The sequence below is a fragment of the Entelurus aequoreus genome, linkage group LG13 (assembly GCF_033978785.1).
Source record: "Entelurus aequoreus isolate RoL-2023_Sb linkage group LG13, RoL_Eaeq_v1.1, whole genome shotgun sequence".
Classification (NCBI taxonomy): Eukaryota; Metazoa; Chordata; class Actinopteri; order Syngnathiformes; family Syngnathidae; genus Entelurus; species Entelurus aequoreus.
The window spans coordinates 21,998,823-22,018,704 of NC_084743.1; the positions used below are offsets into that span (position 1 = coordinate 21,998,823).

The following is a 19,882-nucleotide window of genomic DNA, read 5'->3' on the forward strand; positions in this document are numbered from 1 at the left end:
ATAGCATGTCTTCCTGCTAAAATGCTGCACCCTAAAGACAAAATACAAAACGTGGTAATTTTCTCGCCAAGCTTCTTGTTGGTGGTCTCTGAGACTGTTACAGTCTTGTGCGGGTCTACAATCTTGTGCCTTTGGAAAGTTAGCACCATAAAGGCAGCAAAGTAAAGGTTGCAAAAAGCCCCTTTTAAGGTTAAATATAGTATACTTTTACACAAATTACAGTGATGTGGTACTTTGTATATCTGACATAAATGCTTGGTTAGTATGTTACACTACTGTTGCATAAAACTCGATTCCTTAAATGTTCTCAAATTAAAGATTGTGATGGGTTGATACTTACAATATCGGAGTCATCTTCATCCTCTTCACAATGCCTCTCTGCAGCCCGGGGGTCTCCCACCACCCTCAGCTCGCTGATCACACCCTGTTATAAAGACAAGAACATGGTGGATGCCGATCCTGAATGATATCATCTCAACCAATCTTTAACTCTTATTTTCATACACCTACAGACATATTAGCTACAAATATTTTTTTTTTCCTTGAATCATCCCTTTTAATATGCTCGGATGAGCTATTGATGTCAGTTTTGGACACTTGGTAATTAAGTGGATATGTTTTTTCATATTTGGCATCAGGATCATGAACATTACTTGGTCACTTAACCTCTTAAGGCCCAAGCTGTTTGTTTACATGCTGTTTTTTATTTCTCTTTGCTATTTGGGCTTATTGGACCCTAATTAGAATACAAAACTAAAAATCATCTTTTGATATGATGTACTTAGTCCATAAGTACACAAACGTGTACAGTACAAGGCTTATTGGACCCTAATTAGAATAAAAACTAAGAACCATCTTTTGATATGATGTACTTAGTCCATAAGTACACAAACGTGTACTTCATGTTAAGTGACATGCTAATTTTTATTTTTACACTTTTTTTTTCCAAATTCCATTGTATGTTATACTCTTCTGACACCACCAGATGGCAATATAAGTGTCCACATAAGCGGCCATAAGACCCCAATTCAGTAGTGTACACAATTTTGGAAATAAGAGCTAAAAGGTGCTGTGACATCTCTAATTAACACTAAACTTATTTCATTCATGTAAACTACACAACTTACATTATTTATGGAAAATACACAATGGACGTTATGCTTTTGTAATGTTTATTTTATGTTTACATTTTCAAATTAAATACAGGAAGAAGTGTAAAGAAATAAAACCGATGAAGGAAAACCATTCAAAAAAGAAGGAACATCAATCCTACACATTTCTGGAGCTTCTGTTTCTTCATACTGTTAACAATCTGTCTAGAATGCACACGCTGGAAATGAGTAGTGAGGGCCGAATAATGAATTTATTCACAGTGCAGTGTGAAAGCCGATGTGTTTATGTTGTAATTAAGTAAACACAATCTCAAAGGAACATCCAAATTTCGATGTCCAGACCCCTTGATCCTTGGACTTTTGAAACGGTGGCCCTCTTCGTTATGTAGCCCCGTTGTAAGTGCTAACACAGAGGAACTACTTTTCTGGCATAGTGACAAATCTCCTTTCTCACTGCTCCTCTGACCACTAGCGAGTAGCCAGCTACTAGCTACTAGCTAGATTGAGCTGCTAATAATGTTGGTTGCCATGATATAAAGAAGAAGAATGGGCTTGAGCTGCGTCTGTTGTTGCCATATTGCCTTTGAGTTAGGAAAAGTTAATGCTTTGTTTTAAATCATGCATCTCACCTGTATAGTACAAAGGTGACTCTCAAATAGGCTCTCAAAAAATGGAACGCAGCATAAGATCATCGCAACATTGCAAGGAAGCATTTATTTATTTTTTAATCTGACGGGGGAGGGTTATTCTGAATTTACCAGCTCAAGGAGAGCACAAGTGCTGAAAGATACAACAACCCATCAGCCGGCATCTCATTGAGAGCGGACATTGTAAATCACTGCTATTACGTTCTTACTGGAGATGTCCTTTCGGACATATTATCGGCCGATAAATGCTTTAAAATGTAATATCGGAAATTATCGGTATAGGTTTCAACCTCCCGATTTTCGCGGGAGACTCCCGAATTTCAGTGCCCCACCCGAAAATCTCCCGGGGCGACCATTCTCCCGAATTTCTCCTGATTTCCACCCGGACAACATTATTGGGGGCGTGCCTTAAAGGCACTGCCTTTAGCGTACTCTACAGCCTGTCGCCACGTCCGCTTTTCCTCCATACAAACAGCGTGCCGGCCCAGTCACATATTATATGCGGCTTTTACACACACATAAGTGAATGCAAGGCATACTTGATCAACAGCCATACAGGTCACACTGAGGGTAGCCGTATAAACAACTTTAACACTGTTACAAATATGCGCCACACTGTGAACCCACACCAAACAAGAATGACACACACATTTCGGGAGAAGATCCGCACCGTAACACAACATAAACACAACAGAACAAATACCCAGAACCAATTGCAGCACTAACTCTTCCGGGATGCTACAATATACACCCCCTGCTACCACCAAACCCTGCCCCCCCCCCAACCCCAAGTATGCTCTAGTATACTCTGGACTGAAGCTGTGTGCCTTCATTGCTTTTGTAGCTGTTGTTTTGAGGCATGTTTAAAAAAAAATTAAAATAATGCACTTTGTGACTTCAATAATAATTAAAGCTGCAAGCAGCGTTGGTCGGGTCCGCATTTTGGCAGGTGCTAGTCCTAGGTGTCCCAATACTTTTGTCCAGTGGTAGTCCTGAGTGAGACCTACATAGGGGTTTTTGTTTCATGTCTCTACGATATTCGTACTGGGAGTTAGAGGAAATTGTGTCTGTGTTTTTTCCCTAGGTGCTGCGGCACAGTGGTTGTTTTCTTTGAAGGCTCGTAAAATCAAAACCGTAGCACTTATTAAAACGCTTTCGCCAACTTTTAATCAGAAGGGTTCAATCGCTCTCCTGTAGTAGTTTGAAGCCAAAACGACAAACGCGCTCAGAGGAGATCATGTTTGATGTTTGGTGACCGCTTTTTACAAAAAAATTGTTTTGAAGCGGGGATATCAAACTTCCTGTTGATTTTTGCTGAAGGATTTCAATCTATAAAATGTAGGTCTAAGTGAGACCTACGTAGAGGTTTTTGTTTCATGTCTCTAAAACGTTCCTACCGGAAGTTACAAGCAGTTTTGTCGGAGTTTTCCTCTGAGAAGCAGTTTTGTCTCTGTTTTATTCAAAAATTGCGCTAGAGCGCAATTTTGAGTTTTGGGGTCCGGTTTTTTTTTAGATCGCAATTTCCACCAGTCCCAATGTGTGTAAAAATTTTGGTGAGTTTTGAAGTATTTTAAGGGGGTCAAATTACAGCTCAAAGAGGCAAAAATGAGTGTTTTTAGTCATTTTTTGTGTTGAAGGGGAAATTGCCAACTTCCTGTTGGATTTTGCCCGAGGATGTGAAATTATGAATTGTAGGTCTAAGTGAGACCTACATACAGATTTTTGTTTCATGTCTCTAAGACGTTCATACCGGAAGTTACAAGCAGTTTTGTCTGTGTTTTCCTCTGAGGAGCAGTTTTGTCTGTTTTATTAAAAATGTTGAGTTTTGGGGTTCGTTTTTTATTAGATCGCAATTTCCACCAGTCCTGATGTGTGTGATAAGTTTGGTGAGTTTTTAAGTATTTTAAGGGGGTCAAATTACAGCTCAAAGAGGCAAAAATGAGTGTTTTTAGTCATTTTTTGTCTTGAAGGGGAAATTGCCAACTTCCTGTTGGTTTTTGCCCGAGGATGTGAAATTATGAATTGTAGGTCTAAGTTAGACCTACATACAGGTTTTTGTTTCATGTCTCTACGACCTTCCTAGTGGGAGTTACAAGCAGTTTGTTTTTGTTTTTTTCCTAGGGGGCGCTAGAGCGCAATTTTTATTTTTGGGGTTTGGTTTTTTTTTACTAAAGTGTGCTGTCCCAGTTTTACTATGTGTGTATACAATTTGGTGAGTTTTGAAGCATGTTAAGGTGGGGAAAGTAGTGCGCAAAGCTGCGGAATAATAATCAACCTTACAATTTCAATAGGTTCCTTTGTACAGGGTACATGCGAACCCTAAATATGGCAATGCCATGTTGGCACTTTTTTCCATAACTGGAGATGAAGTTGTTCTCTTATTTTGGAAAATCTTGTTTTTGATTGATTGATTGATTGAAACTTGTATTAGTAGATTGCACAGTACAGTACATATTCCGTACAATTGACCACTAAATGGTAACAAGTTTTTCAACTAGCTTAAGTCAGGGTCCTTCAATTCATGGTAAAGTTACATTGTTTAATGCATCCAGCGGGGCATCACAACAAAATTAGGCATAATAATGTGTTCATTCCACGACTGTATATATCAGTATCGGTTGATATCGGAATCGTTAATTAAGAGTTGGACAATATCGGAATATCGGATATCGGCAAAAAAGCCATTATCGGACATCTCTAGTTCTTACTTTAAATATTCTCATGCTACATAAGAACGTGCCAAGGCTCTCACAGAGTCTGCTGTTAGTGGTAGCAAACACAGAAAATCCATTTTCCCAGACCAAACTGCAAAGCACTTTTTTCAACAAACACAATATTAGAGGAAAGTGTACTACTAAGTTGACAAATTGGCTAGAAGTTCATATCTTTAACAACTACCGTCATCACATGCCTGGGTCAGGTGAGGTGATTTGCTGCAGACAAATGAAAGTAATTATGGCAACAATTCTCCAATTACTGGCAGACAACTGACTAGGAAGGCTAGTGAGATCATTTCACCGGTCATGTTATGGTTCGGATCGGGCCAATTTGAGCAATAACATCATACAAACTACTCAGCTGCAATGTCTCGCATGCTTGATTATGAAAACAAGCCGGCGGCAGAGCGGCAAGATACGCCATATTGCCAAAAGTATTTGGCCACCCATCCAAATGATGACAATCAGGTGTCCTAACCACTTGGCCCGGCCACAGGTGTATAAAATCAAGCACTTGGGCATGGAGACTGTTTCTACAAACATTTGTGAAATTCCAGCGTGGAACTGTCATAGGATGCCACCTGTGCAACAAATCCAGTCGTGAAAGTTCCTCGCTCATAAATATTCCAAAGTTATTATAGGAAAAGTGAAGAGTTTGGGAACAGCAACTCAGCCACCCGAATTGTAGGCCACGTAAACTGACAGAGAGGGATCAGCGGATGATGAAGCGCATAGTGCAAAGACTTTCAGTCGCTACAGAGCTCCAAACTTCACGTCACCTTCCAATAAGCCCACGTACAGTACGCAGAGAGCTTCATGGAATGGGTTTCCATGGCCGTGCAGCTGCATCTAAGCCATACATCACCAAGTCCAATGCAAAGCGACGGATGCAGTGGTGTAAAGCAGTAGTCCCCCCAACCTTTTTGTACTTGCGGACCGGTCAATGCTTAAAAATTTGTTCCACGGACCGGGGGCGGGGGAGGGGTAGTAAACCTTTTTTTTTTTTTTTTTTTTTTTTTTTTTGTCATAAAGAAATACAATCATGTGTGCTTACGGACTGTATCCCTGCAGACTGTATTGATTTATATTGATATATAATGTATATATTGTGTTTTTTTATGTTGATTTAATGAACAAAAAAAAAAAAAAAAAAAATGTTTTATTTATTTCTTTATTTTTTTAAAGTCCTTGTGCGGCCGCGGCCCGGTGGTTGGGGACCACTGGTGTAAAGCACGTCACCGCTGGACTCTAGAGCAGTGGAGACACCTTCTCTGGAGTGGCAATCAGATGGACGAGTCTGGGTTTGGAGGTTGCCAGGAGAACGGTACATTTCGGACTGCATTGTGCCGAGTGTGAAATTTGGTGGAGGAGGAATTATGGTGTGGGGTTGTTTTTCAGGAGTTAGTTCCAGTGAAGGAACTTTGAATGCTCAAGGATACCAAAACATTTTGGACAATTCCATGCTCCCAACCTTGGGGGAACAGTTTGGAGCGGGCCCCTTCCTTTTCCAACATGACTGTGCACCAGTGCACAAAGCAAGGTCCATAAATACATGGATGACCGAGTCTGGTGTGGATGAACTTGGGGGGGTGGGTATTTTTATTTTTATTTTTTTAAATAAAGAAATACAATCATGTGTGCTTACGGACTGTATCCCTGCAGACTGTATTGATCTATATCAGGGGTCACCAACGCGGTGCCCGCGGGCACCAGGTAGCCCGTAAGGACCAGATGAGTAGCCCGCTGGTCTGCTCTAAAAATAGCTCAAATAGCAGCACTTACCAGTGAGCTGCCTCTATTTTTTAAATTGTATTTATTTACTAGCAAGCTGGTCTCGCTTTGCCCGACATTTTTAATTCTAAGAGAGATAAAACTCAAATAGAATTTGAAAATCCAAGAAAATATTTTAAAGACTTGGTCTTCACTTGTTAAAATAAATTCATTATTTTTTTTAGAGATTATCAGTATTGTTTTTTTGTTGTTTTTTTTAAATTTTATTTATTTTTTTAAATTATTAAATCCACATAAAAAACACAAGATACACTTACAACCCACCCCATTTACACTCATTCACACTCATTCAAAGAAAAGGGTTGTTTCTTTCTGTTATTAATATTCTGGTTCCTACATTATATATCAATATATATCAATACAGTCTGCAAGGGATACAGTCCGTAAGCACACATGATTGTGCGCGCTGCTGGTCCACTAATAATACTAACCTTTAACAGTTAATTTTACAAATTTTCATTAATTACTAGTTTCTATGTAACTGTTTTTATATTGTTTTACTTTCTTTTTTATTCAAGAAAATGTTTTTAATCTATTTATCTTATTTGATTTGATTCATTTTTTAAAAAAAGTACCTTATCTTCACCATACCTGGTTGTCCAAATTAGGCATAATAATGTGTTAATTCCACGACTGTATATATCGGTTGATATCGGTATCGGTTGATATCGGTATCGGTAATTAAAGAGTTGGACAATATCGGCATATCGGATATCGGCAAAAAGCCATTATCGGACATCCCTAATTTTTTTACTTTGCTCCTTATAACTTTCAGAAAGACAATTTTAGAGAAAAAAATCCAACCTTAAAAATTATTTTAGGATTTTTAAACACATTTACCTTTTAATTTCCTTCCTCTTCTTTCCTGACAATTTAAATCAATGTTCAAGTAAATTTATTTTTTTAATTGTAAAAAATAATGAATACATTTTAATTTAATTCTTCATTTTAGCTTCTGTTTTTTCGACGAAGAATATTTGTGAAATATTTCTTCAAACTTATTATGATTAAAATTGAAAAAAAATATTCTGGCAAAACTAGAAAATCTGTACAATGAAATTTAAATCTTATTTCAAAGTCTTTTGAAATTATTTTAAAATTTTTGTTCTGGAAAATCTAGAAGAAATAATGATTTGTCTTTGTTAGAAATATAGCTTGGTCCAATTTGTCATATATTCTAACAAAGTGCAGATTGGATTTTAACCTATTTAAAACATGTCATCAAAATTCTAAAATTAATCTTAATCAGGAAAAATTACTAATGATGTTCCATAAATTCTTTTTTTAATTTTTTCAAAAAGATTCGAACTACCTAGTTTTTCTCTTCTTTTTTTTCGGTTGAATTTTGAATTTTAGAGAGTCGAAATTGAAGATAAACTATGTTTCAAAATGTAATTGTCATTTTTTTTTCGTGTTTTCTCCTCTTTTAAACCGTTCAATTAAGTGTAAATATCATTAATTATTAATAATAACATAGAGTTAAAGGTAAATTGAGCAAATTGGCTATTTCTGGCAATTTATTTAAGTGCGTATCAAACTGGTAGCCCTTCGCATTAATCAGTACCCAAAAAGTAGCTCTTGGTTTCAAAAAGGTTGGTCACCCCTGATCTATATTGATATATAATGTATATATTGTGTTGTTTATGTTGATTTAATAAATCTTTTATTTATTTATTTTTTTTAATTTCTTGTGCGGCCCGGTACCAATCGGTCCGCGGACCGGTGGTTGGGGACCACTGTCATAGAACACCTTTGGGATGAATTAGAACGGAGACTGAGAGCCCGGCATCAGTGTGTGACCTCACTAATGCGCTTTTGGAAGAATGGTGGAAAATTCCTATGAACACACTCCGCAACCTTGTGGACAGCCTTCCTAGAAGAGTTGAAGCTGTATTAGCTGCAAAAGGTGGACCGACATCATACTTCAAGTTCATATGTGAGTCAAGGCAGGTGGCCAAATACTTTTGGCAATATAGTGTACGTTCATTCATCTAATCTGAAAGGTTTGAAATCTGTTTACACAGAATAACTATAGTCTTTATACATACCAGGAACTTGTCTGGATTGGTGCCTCCAGCCTGTCCGACAAAAATGCCAGCGCCAGCTTCCAGCTCCATCTCATCGGGGGACCTTTCCATGCGCATCACCCGAGGATCTATGTCACAGTTCAGGTAGAACATCGCCTTGTCGTCCTTCACCGCGATCGCAAAGCGGGTCCAGTTGTCCCTCAAAGAGGGCACGGAGAACCTGGCCGCCTCGTACGACCTCTCCGAGTCGGGCTCCGTGTAGTACAGGATGACGTCCTGTTTGCCGTCCAGCACGGGGGAGAGTTTCACACCCACGTACATGATCTGCTGCGTGGCGTCCGTGATGGAGAATACCACGCCGCCTCTGTCGGAAGTGGTTTTCAAGTTGAAGAGGAGGGAGAAGTCGCGGTAGAAAGGGTTGGGCAGGTGGGCGCGTGCCAGCTGGCCCGTGTTGGCGTCGGGGCCAAACACGTAGCCCGGAGTGGTGTCGGGCTTGTAAACTCTGGTGATCTCGCTTGGAGGAGGGTCCCCGATCAGCTGCAGCAAGGACACAATGCTGTCTTCTGTATAGAGGGAGGGGAAAAAAATGTATGTCAGCCCAATGTTTGAACAAGTTGAAGTGCGGGTTAAAATAGGGCAGCATGGCAGGGTGTTCAATGTTAGAATTGGTTTTCTGGATGTCATGCAAGTGTTTTTGAGTACGTCAATCATCTCTTTTGCTATTCTTGCACTGCAAAAACTGAAATCTAAGAAAGATTGAATATCTCAAATAAGGGTGATATTTGCTTATTTTCTGTCTGATAAGATAATTCTTCTCACTAAGCAGATTTTATGTTAGAGTGTTTTACTTGTTTTAAGGGTTTTGGTCCAAAATGATCTCAGTAAGATATTACAGCTTGTAGCTGAGATTTTATGACCTATATTGAGTAAAACATGCTTGAAACTAGAATATCTGTCTCTCATGGACACACACTTGTTGTTGTTGACTTTGGACTTATCGGCTGCACAAGAATCAAGGCCGCGGAACAGAGACACACAAACAACATGCATCCACAAAAATATACGCCACACATACACCCCCCCAACCCAACGCCCTCAACGCAAATCCCATAGGGGTGATGGAAGGATGGTCAGCGCCGAGAGCTGCGGCCGACCACCATGACCCCGCACTCCCTTCCCTCTGTTGCTAGATATCTCGAGATGTATGTTGTAATATGTATATGTGCTTTGCTATGGAGGTTTTTTCCCACTCCAGACTGGGCCCCCTTAGGAGCCCAGTCTAGATTGTGTTTTTTTACTCATCCTTCCCCAGCGTTTTACCTTTTTCCCCATCTTTTACGTGGCGCCTTGTGGCGACCCATCAGCGTTCCTGTTCTGTAACCCTGTACACTGTTTGTTAGTCTAATCTTGAACGGGTTTGTGCTGAAAACAAAGTTTCGTTGTACTTGTGCAATGACAATAAAGACCTATCTACCTGTATCAACTGATGCAAAGTATAAAACTACTTTTTAAAGTAATAATTTCTTACTTCAAGCATGAAAAAAAAAATCATGATGCCGAGCGCATATCATTATGTCAAGATAATGGCACCAGCATTTACTTATTTAAGAATATTTTTCAACATATTGAGCAAAAAGGTCAAATTTTTTTTTTTCTACCAAGAAAAGTGCACTTGTTATTAGTGAGAATATACTTATTTTAAGGTATTTTTGGGTTCACTGAGGTTAGCTAATTTTAGTTGTTTCGGAAAATCTTGACAAGCCAAATTTTCTTGTTCTATTGGCAGATGATTTTGCTTAGTTCAAGTAAAATACCCCTAATTTTATTTTATTTTTTTCTTGTTTTTGAACACTGACTTTTTGCAGTGTGCAAACCAATTTATACACTGCAAAAACTGAAATCTAAGTAAGATTGAATATCTCAAATAAGGGTGATATTTGCTTATTTTCTGTCTGATAAGATAATTCTTCTCACTAAGCAGATTTTATGTTAGAGTGTTTTACTTGTTTTAAGGGTTTTGGTCCAAAATGATCTCAGTAAGATATTGCAGCTTGTAGCTGAGATTTTATGACCTATATTGAGTAAAACATGCTTGAAACTAGAATATCTGTCTCTCATGGACACACACCTGTTGTTGTTGACTTTGGACTTATCGGCTGCACAAGAATCAAGGCCGCGGAACAGAGACACACAAACAACATGCATCCACAAAAATATACGCCACACATACACCCCCCCAACCCAACGCCCTCAACGCAAATCCCATAGGGGTGATGGAAGGATGGTCAGCGCCGAGAGCTGCGGCCGACCACCATGACCCCGCACTCCCTTCCCTCTGTTGCTAGATATCTCGAGATGTATGTTGTAATATGTATATGTGCTTTGCTATGGAGGTTTTTTCCCACTCCAGACTGGGCCCCCTTAGGAGCCCAGTCTAGATTGTATTTTTGTACTCATCCTTCCCCAGCGTTTTACCTTTTTTCCCCATCTTTTACGTGGCGCCTTGTGGCGACCCATCAGCGTTCCTGTTCTGTAACCCTGTACACTGTTTGTTAGTCTAATCTTGAACGGGTTTGTACTGAAAACAAAGTTTTGTTGTACTTGTGCAATGACAATAAAGACCTATCTACCTGTATCAACTGATGCAAAGTATAAAACTACTTTTTAAAGTAATAATTTCTTACTTCAAGCATGAAAAAAAAAATCATGATGCCGAGCGCATATCATTATGTCAAGATAATGGCACTAGCATTTACTTATTTAAGAATATTTTTCAACATATTGAGCAAAAAGGTCTAATTTTTTTTTTCTACCAAGAAAAGTGCACTTGTTATTAGTGAGAATATACTTATTTTAAGGTATTTTTGGGTTCACTGAGGTTAGCTAATTTTAGTTGTTTCGGAAAATCTTGACAAGCCAAATTTTCTTGTTCTATTGGCAGATGATTTTGCTTAGTTCAAGTAAAATACCCCTAATTTTATTTTATTTTTTTCTTGTTTTTGAACACTGACTTTTTGCAGTGTGCAAACCAATTTATACACTGCAAAAACTGAAATCTAAGTAAGATTGAATATCTCAAATAAGGGTGATATTTGCTTATTTTCTGTCTGATAAGATAATTCTTCTCACTAAGCAGATTTTATGTTAGAGTGTTTTACTTGTTTTAAGGGTTTTGGTCCAAAATGATCTCAGTAAGATATTACAGCTTGTAGCTGAGATTTTATGACCTACATTGAGTAAAACATGCTTGAAACTAGAATATCTGTCTCTCATGGACACACACTTGTTGTTGTTGACTTTGGACTTATCGGCTGCACAAGAATCAAGGCCGCGGAACAGAGACACACAAACAACATGCATCCACAAAAATATACGCCACACATACACCCACCCAACCCAACGCCCTCAACGCAAATCCCATAGGGGTGATGGAAGGATGGTCAGCGCCGAGAGCTGCGGCCTACCACCATGACCCCGCACTCCCTTCCCTCTGTTGCTAGATATCTCGAGATGTATGTTGTAATATGTATATGTGCTTTGCTATGGAGGTTTTTTCCCACTCCAGACTGGGCCCCCTTAGGAGCCCAGTCTAGATTGTATTTTTGTACTCATCCTTCCCCAGCGTTTTACCTTTTTCCCCATCTTTTACGTGGCGCCTTGTGGCGACCCATCAGCGTTCCTGTTCTGTAACCCTGTACACTGTTTGTTTGTCTAATCTTGAACGGGTTTGTGCTGAAAACAATGTTTCGTTGTACTTGTGCAATGACAATAAAGACCTATCTACCTGTATCAACTGATGCAAAGTATACAACTACTTTTTAAAGTAATAATTTCTTACTTCAAGCATGAAAAAAAAATCATGATGCCAAGCGCATATCATTATGTCAAGATAATGGCACCAGCATTTACTTATTTAAGAATATTTTTCAACATATTGAGCAAAAAGGTCTAATTTTTTTTTCTACCAAGAAAAGTGCACTTGTTATTAGTGAGAATATACTTATTTTAAGGTATTTTTGGGTTCACTGAGGTTAGCTAATTTTAGTTGTTTCGGAAAATCTTGACAAGCCAAATTTTCTTGTTCTATTGACAGATGATTTTGCTTAGTTCAAGTAAAATACCCCTAATTTTATTTTATTTTTTTCTTGTTTTTGAACACTGACTTTTTGCAGTGTGCAAACCAATTTATACACTGCAAAAACTGAAATCTAAGTAAGATTTAATATCTCAAATAAGGGTGATATTTGCTTATTATCAGTCTAAAAAGATAATTATTCTCACTAAGCAGATTTTATGTTAGAGTGTTTTACTTGTTTTAAGTGTCTTGGTCCTAAATGATCTCAGTAAGATATTACAGCTTGTTGCTGAGATTTGATGACCTATATTGAGTAAAACTTGCTTGAAACTAGAATATCAACTGATGCAAAGCTGTGTCATCAACACTCACAAGTATAAAACTACTTTTTTAAAGTAATAATTTCTTATTTCAAACATGAAAAAAAATAAATCATGATTTTGACACAATGGTTTCTCATAATTAAAACAGACGACAGCCAAATGGACTTTGCTGTTTTATTTTCAATGAAACAATAGAAAATACGTACTCATATAGTAGTACAGTTGGCACAGTACAGTAAACTGACAGTTAATATTTAAACATTTAACATGTGACATTTCTAACAATTTTGAACAGAAATAATTCATGCACATTCAGATGAATTCTTCAAAATGACAATTAAAAACATTTTGGCCACTAATTGACTAAAAGAGCACTCACTTGGCGCGATGATGTCATGTTATCGATGGAAAAATGCATTTTTAGACTATATGATTTGCCTGAACGGCTAGGAGACCCCGAGAGAAACAAGCGCTTGCCTTGTTGCCTTTCCATTAAGAACAATAAATTAGTTTTTAGTATAAGTTTGCTGGTTTTAAGAAATGTAATGCCTAGCGCATATCATTATGTCAAGATAATGACACTAGAATTTACTTATTTAAGAATATTTTTCAACATATTGAGCAAAAAGGTCTAATTTTTTTTTCCACCAAGAAAAGTGCACTTGTTATTAGTGAGAATATACTTATTTTGAGGTATTTTGGGGTTCATTGAGGTTAGCTAATTTTACTTGTTTTGGAAAGTCTTGAAAAGCCAAATTTTCTTGTTCTATTGGCAGATAATTTTGCTTAGTTCAAGTAAAATACCCCTAATTTTTGTTTTAGTTTTTCTTGTTTTTGAACACTGACTTTTTGCAGTGTGCAAACCAACTAATAATGAGCAGCTACGACACATAATTTAATGTGTCTGCACTACCGATACCAATATTTTGGTACCGGTACCAACATTATTTTGATACTTTTCGGTTCTTTTCTAAATAAAGGGGACCACAAAAATTGCATTATTGGCTTTATTTGAACAAAAAAGCTTAAAGTACATTAAACACATGTTTCTTATTGCAAGTTTGTCCTTAAATAAAATAGTGAACATACTAGACAACTTGTCTTTTAGTAGTAAGTAAGCAAACAAATGCTCCTAATTTAGCTGCTGACGTAAAATGGGTTATACTTGTATAACGCTTTTCTACCTTCAAGGTACTCAAAGCCCTTTGACGCCATGCAAGGCCCTAACCACAACCCATCAGGAGCAAGAGTGAAGTGTCTTGCTCAAGGACGCAACGGACGTGACGAGGTCGGTAGTAGGTGGGGATCGAACCAGGAACCCTCAGGTTGCTGGCACGGCCAGTCTCCCAACCTCGCCATGCCGTCCCCATATTGTGTCATTTTCCAATCTATTATTTTGTCAAAATTATAAAGGACACGTGGGAGAAAATCAATGATTAGTCTACTTGTTCATTTACTGTTAATATCTGCTTATTTTCTCTTTTAACATGTACTATCTACACTTCTGTTAAAATGTAATAATTAGGGATGTCCGATAATGGCTTTTTGCCGATATCCGATATTCCGATATTGTCCAACTCTTTAATTACCGATACCGATATCAACCGATGCCGATACTGATATATACAGTTGTGGAATTAACACATTATTATGCCTAATTTGGACAACCAGGTATGGTGAAGATAAGGTCCTTTTTTTTTAAAATGAATAAAATAAAATAAGATAAATAAATTAAAAACATTTTCTTGAATAAAAAAGAAAGTAAAACAATATAAAATCAGTTACATAGAAACTAGTAATTAATGAAAATTTGTCAAATTAACTGTTAAAGGTTAGTACTATTAGTGGACCAGCAGCACGCACAATCATGTGTGCTTACGGACTGTATCCCTTGCAGACTGTATTGATATATATTGATATATAATGTAGGAACCACAATATTAATAACAGAAGGAAACAACCCTTTTGTGTGAATGAGTGTAAATGGGGGAGGGAGGTTTTTTGGGTTGGTGCACTAATTGTAAGTGTATCTTGTGTTTTTTATGTTGATTTAATTAAAAAAAATAAATAAATAAAAAAACGATACCGATGATAAAAAAACCCGATACCGATAATTTCCGATATTACATTTTAAAGCATTTATTGGCCGATATAATCGGACATCTCTAGTAATAATCACTTATTCTTCTGTTGTTTGATACTTTACATTTGCTGTCTTTTACATCGAGTACTAAATCACTAAAGTCCGTAATGTCAAGTTTTTAGCAACCATGACACATCCTGACTGGGACAACCAATAAGCCCACCATATGTCCAGCTCTTAGTTTTCAGTGGTGATTAGAATAAAACTGTTTGCATCGTCTAAGCTCCGACCCGGGCCCTACCAGCTCCCCCCTGAAGCTCTGCCCCTGTCAGGTATATTCGGACAAAGCGTTGACTTTATGAATGAATCTAATGAAAGGTAGACACACTTGTAAGTATGAGCTCATCCTTTCATCTGACATACCAAGACATTTCTGCGACAATACGTAGCCTCAAGACTAAAGTCAACACGTTTCCTGACTGTACCAACGTTCACAGAATCTGTCAGCTGGGCCTCTGGTGTGTATTCCCCCCATCCCTCCATCTCCCTGAGTGACTGGTGTATAATAGAAGATGCTTAAGAACACAAAAAGCCACGATATTCACAGAGCCTGGTGTGGACGTGTCTGTGTTTTTGTTTTACTGACATCGAACTTCAGACAAAATATTTTTCCCTTTGATGTGATGAATCCCAGCGTTTCCTCTAAAACAAAAATGGCTGTTTTGGGACGGCGCTTGTAGTCTTCCGTCTTTGAAGACGGGCTTTGCTTTACCACCTGGCGACTCGCGTTCAAGCGCCCTTGGCGGGTTCAAAGCCTCCCCACCGCCATGAGTGCCGGAGATCAGTGGGGAATATGGTCAGCTTTGTTGAGGGCTTAGACACACAAGGTGTTTGACTGAACTGTCCCAAAGTTTTATGCTTTGCAACCCCTCAAAACAAATGAATATTCTTGCATGCTGATCAACAAATAAAGAAACCCTCGGTGGAATCTGAGAGGACAAAAAGCCAAGTCAAGCTCTAAAAGGGCCCTTTTAGAGCTTTAAAGCTGCAAGCAGCGATGGACGGGACCGACTTTGACGGCACATAAAATCCAAACCGGAGCAGTATTTAAAACTCTTTCGTCAACTTTTAATCAGAAGGGTTCAATCTCTCTCCTGTGCTAGTTTGAAGCCGACACGACAAACGTGCTCAGAGGAGATAATGTTTGAAAAAAGGTGACCGGTTTTTACAAAACTTTTGTTTTGAAGGGGGAATTGCAAACTTCCTGTAGATTTTTGCTGGGGGTTGTCAATATATGAAATGTAGGTCTAAGTAAGACCTACATAGAGGTTTTGTTTCATGTCTCTACGACATTCCTACTGGAAGTTACAGGCAGTTTTGTCTGTGTTTTCTTCCTAGGAGCAGTTTTGTCTGTGTTTTATTCCTAGGGAATAAAACATAATATTGCATAATATGACCTAGGTCATTTTATGCAAAAACAACTTTGATTATCTGTTGGTAACCGTTTTTGTGTCTTTGGGATCGACACAAGTCCCGGAAATGTGGAATCTAACCATAGATGCATGGCGGATATATTAAATAAAACAATCTTGCCTTCTTACAAACTTGCTCCAAACAAGCCCTTTAAAATTTCGGACAATTGTGAAGTATTTTGCCTTAGTTGCATCAGCGGATATCTCCATTACCTGTTGATAACCGTTTTTGTGTCTTTGGGATCGACACAAGTCCCGGAAATGAGAAATCCAACCACAGATGCATGGCGGATATATTAAATAAAACAATCTTGCCTTCTTACAAACTTGCTCCAAACAAGCCCTTTCAAATTTCAGACGATTGTGAAGTATTTTGCCTTAGTTGCATCAACGGATATCTCCATATACTATGGAAGAGGTTTACCCAAAGAGCTTTGCGCAAGTCTTCCATTTTTATTCAGTTGTGGTCAGTAAGTAATTTTTTTTTCTCTCTGTCTTCTTGGTGTGGGGCAGACCGGCTCATACACGCACATGCATGCTAAAATCCTCCACTTTTGCCATTTTTTATAAAAAGTAGCGTATAGTTCCAACGAATACCTGTCAGTAGACTGGATGTGGAAGCGCTAAAAACTACAACATGGCTGACTAGGTGGAAACGCAGTCGAAGGGGCCCTGGCCTGGAGGAGGGCTCCGGCACGGAGATAAGACCGACCAAAAAACGACGCATTCTGAAGAAACAGTAAAAAGAAAAACTGTGGCTAAACAATGTCTACAAAATTTTTATAAAAAAAACAAGATTACCTGTTATATCGACCACAAAGTAGTGTTTTAAATGTAGGACAAAAATCATAATAACCCCTTAACAGGACAGCAACAAAGCTTTTAGACCAGGGGTGTCCAAACCTTTTGACTTGGGGGCCGCATTGGGCTAGAAAAATTTGACCGAGGGCCAAAAGCCGAATGTATGTAAAGTAACTATAGGTATATAGCTTATACATATATGTGTGTACATATTATATCAATATAATGGATATATCATTATATTATAATTGGAAAGTTCAACTTCTACCTTGTTTACGTTCGTGACAACCTCTTTAAACTTTTGTAATTTGTCAGAAATATCAAGCAGTTAAAATGAGACAGTGGAGGGGGGCGTGGTCTGCGGGCCTACCGCGGAGCCGGGTGTGCAAAGCCCGGCCTCGAAGCAGAGCTGGCAGGTGATTGGATTACCCAGCTGGGGCTTATCATCCAATCACCTGCCATACTTATTAGCAGCAGCCGGACCGAGACACAGTTGTTGGAGTTGCTGAGCGGACGCGCACTGAACATTGAGAGACTTAAAAGTCACAGAGCAGAAACTGGAAAGTTGGGGGTGTTTTCCCAGCGTGTGTGCGCTGCCAAATAAAGAGACATTGCTAACACCAGACTTACGGACTAGCGTGAAGCTTTGTCATCGTCAGGAGAACCCACTAGGGAGAGAGACTTCCACAGCACCAAACATGGATAAGTGTGGAGAGAGTTTTGCACGTTTACCATCATGCTTTGTAATGGATATAAATGGGTGTATTTTTTTTTTTTTTAATGGTGCATGGGCCTTTTTTTTTTAACATCCTTACAGTTGAGTGAGCAGGTTGTGTCATGTGTGACCATGTCTGTTGACATTTTGTGTTGGTTGGAATTTTTTTTTTTTTTTTTTTGCACCATGACTAGGGAAGGTTGTTTGCATTGGGTCAAATGTTGTGCATGTTTTTTGTTGTCATGTCTGTGTGATCATGTTTTGTTTTGGTTATGTTCGGTTTGGTTTTTGGACCCTTTGTGCACTCTTGTTTGTTTTGTTTCCATGACAACCCATTAGTTTTCACCTGTTCTCATGTCACGCACCTGTCTCACGTTTTGCACTCGCGCACCTGTCACTAATCATGTCACTGTTATTTAAGCCTGTCTTTTTCTGTTAATCGTCCTGGTGACATTATCCTTACTAACTCTGTCTGCTTCTGACACCCATGCTACTTCTTTACCTCCATGCTACCTTTGAAATCTATGCCATCGTTCCCTGCGTTCCAAGTAAGTTTTTGTTTATTGTTCATAGTTTTTTGCCCAAGTGCTAGTTTTTGTTTCATTAATCAAGTTTGTTCTCCGCCTTTGTGCGCGCCTTTTGTTTGCACCTTTTTTTTGTAGTTTAGAGTTAAAAATAAATCATGTCTTCACCTTCACGCCATGTCCAGTCCAACTTTACTTGCATCTCGGGAAAACAAAACCCTCACAGTCTACGTTATGACATTTGTCCATTAAATGGCAAGACAATAGCAGCATCGACATTGTCAAAACTATTAAAACAAATGCATTCTTCCTGTGGGCAAGATTCCTTATTAAACTCATGACGAATGAAGACGTTGGTGGGCCGTAGTCTGGATACCCCTGTTTTACACTGTCTAAATCAGTGATTCTCAAACTGTGGTATGTGTACCACCGTCTCTATCTAGTGGTATGCCAAAAAAATCACTTGGTTAAAGTACAGTGTTGTATTTTCTTTATTCAAACTGTGTGTAATGTTACAGTGGCCAAAAATATTACATGTATGTGTTAAATACAACCTCTGCCTTGTTTTTAATGATTACTTGGGCCTATTATGCTACTGTATTTTAATGTTGGTCATTATGGTGGTACTTGGAGAGCCGAGTGTTTTCTGAGGTGGTACCTGGTGAAAAAAGTTTGACAACTACTGGTCTAAATCATACCGGCCCTTATGGTACTATCACTTGAATGACATTTCCTCTGCATCAACATGGCAATATAGAAGATAAATTAATATCTGATTGATTAAAAAAAAACAGCTGAAAGTCACAACAAAAGTTATTTTCTAAAGATATAAATCCTACACTTCAAAGAACAAAGTAAAGAACAAAGTTTGAGAACACTGAAGTTTAACAGTGTCTTGTAAAACTGTAATTAACAAACAGATGTTTATTCGGATAAAAAAAAAACCAAAATGACAAAGCTCGAGGTTCTCTTTGCTGGGCCTGTTTTCGCATGTCTGAGTCACTTACGGAGTAGGCAGACCAAATGTTTCCCAGAGTCTATTTTGACAAATAGTTCACAGCAATTCTACACAAATGTCCCACTACTAAGTTAGATGTGTTTGTAAGTTAGTCAGTTTGTTTACCCTTTTCTTCAAACTACTTGATGTCTTAGTAACAAGCTTTGTAAAAGGATGGAGTGTCCTTGATCACTCACCATGAAGCATTCCTCGAAAGGACATCATCTTTCCACTGTTACTCATACTACTGAATTGATTCTCTTTCGCCAAACGCGGAACCGACCTCTTCTTGAAACATCGCGGCGTCCCAAACCCATCATTAGGGAAGCATCTCACCTTTTAACTCATCACTCACATAAACAGATGTGCATTGGTCGTTTCCGGCTGAAAAGAACTGGAGAGCCTTCAAAGGAAAGACAATTTGCTGACATTCCTCTACGTCTTCAGCAAGAAGAGATGTGAAATTAAAGAACAGTATGTTGTGAAACGTCCAAAGTTCCTTTCAAAATCCTTCAAAAACGCAGTCATGTCGTGGGAGATCTGAGCAAATTCGCTATATTTACTATGCAACCTTTATGATATGCGAACCCCGTCCATG

The 19,882-nt window shown here is 38.4% G+C and overlaps 1 protein-coding gene across 3 annotated transcripts in view; it reads right to left on the reverse strand.

The window, feature by feature from the left end:
• The window catches only part of col18a1a (collagen type XVIII alpha 1 chain a), a 209,535-nt gene that overhangs the window by 67,128 nt on the left and 122,525 nt on the right, over positions 1-19,882 (reverse strand). For all 3 annotated transcript variants that reach the window (XM_062067588.1, XM_062067589.1, XM_062067587.1), the window contains 2 exons: positions 8,316-8,857; positions 341-424 (listed from right to left, as the gene is read on the reverse strand). In XM_062067588.1, coding sequence (XP_061923572.1) covers positions 341-424; positions 8,316-8,857 — 626 coding nt within the window. The remainder of the gene's footprint in view (positions 1-340; positions 425-8,315; positions 8,858-19,882) is intronic.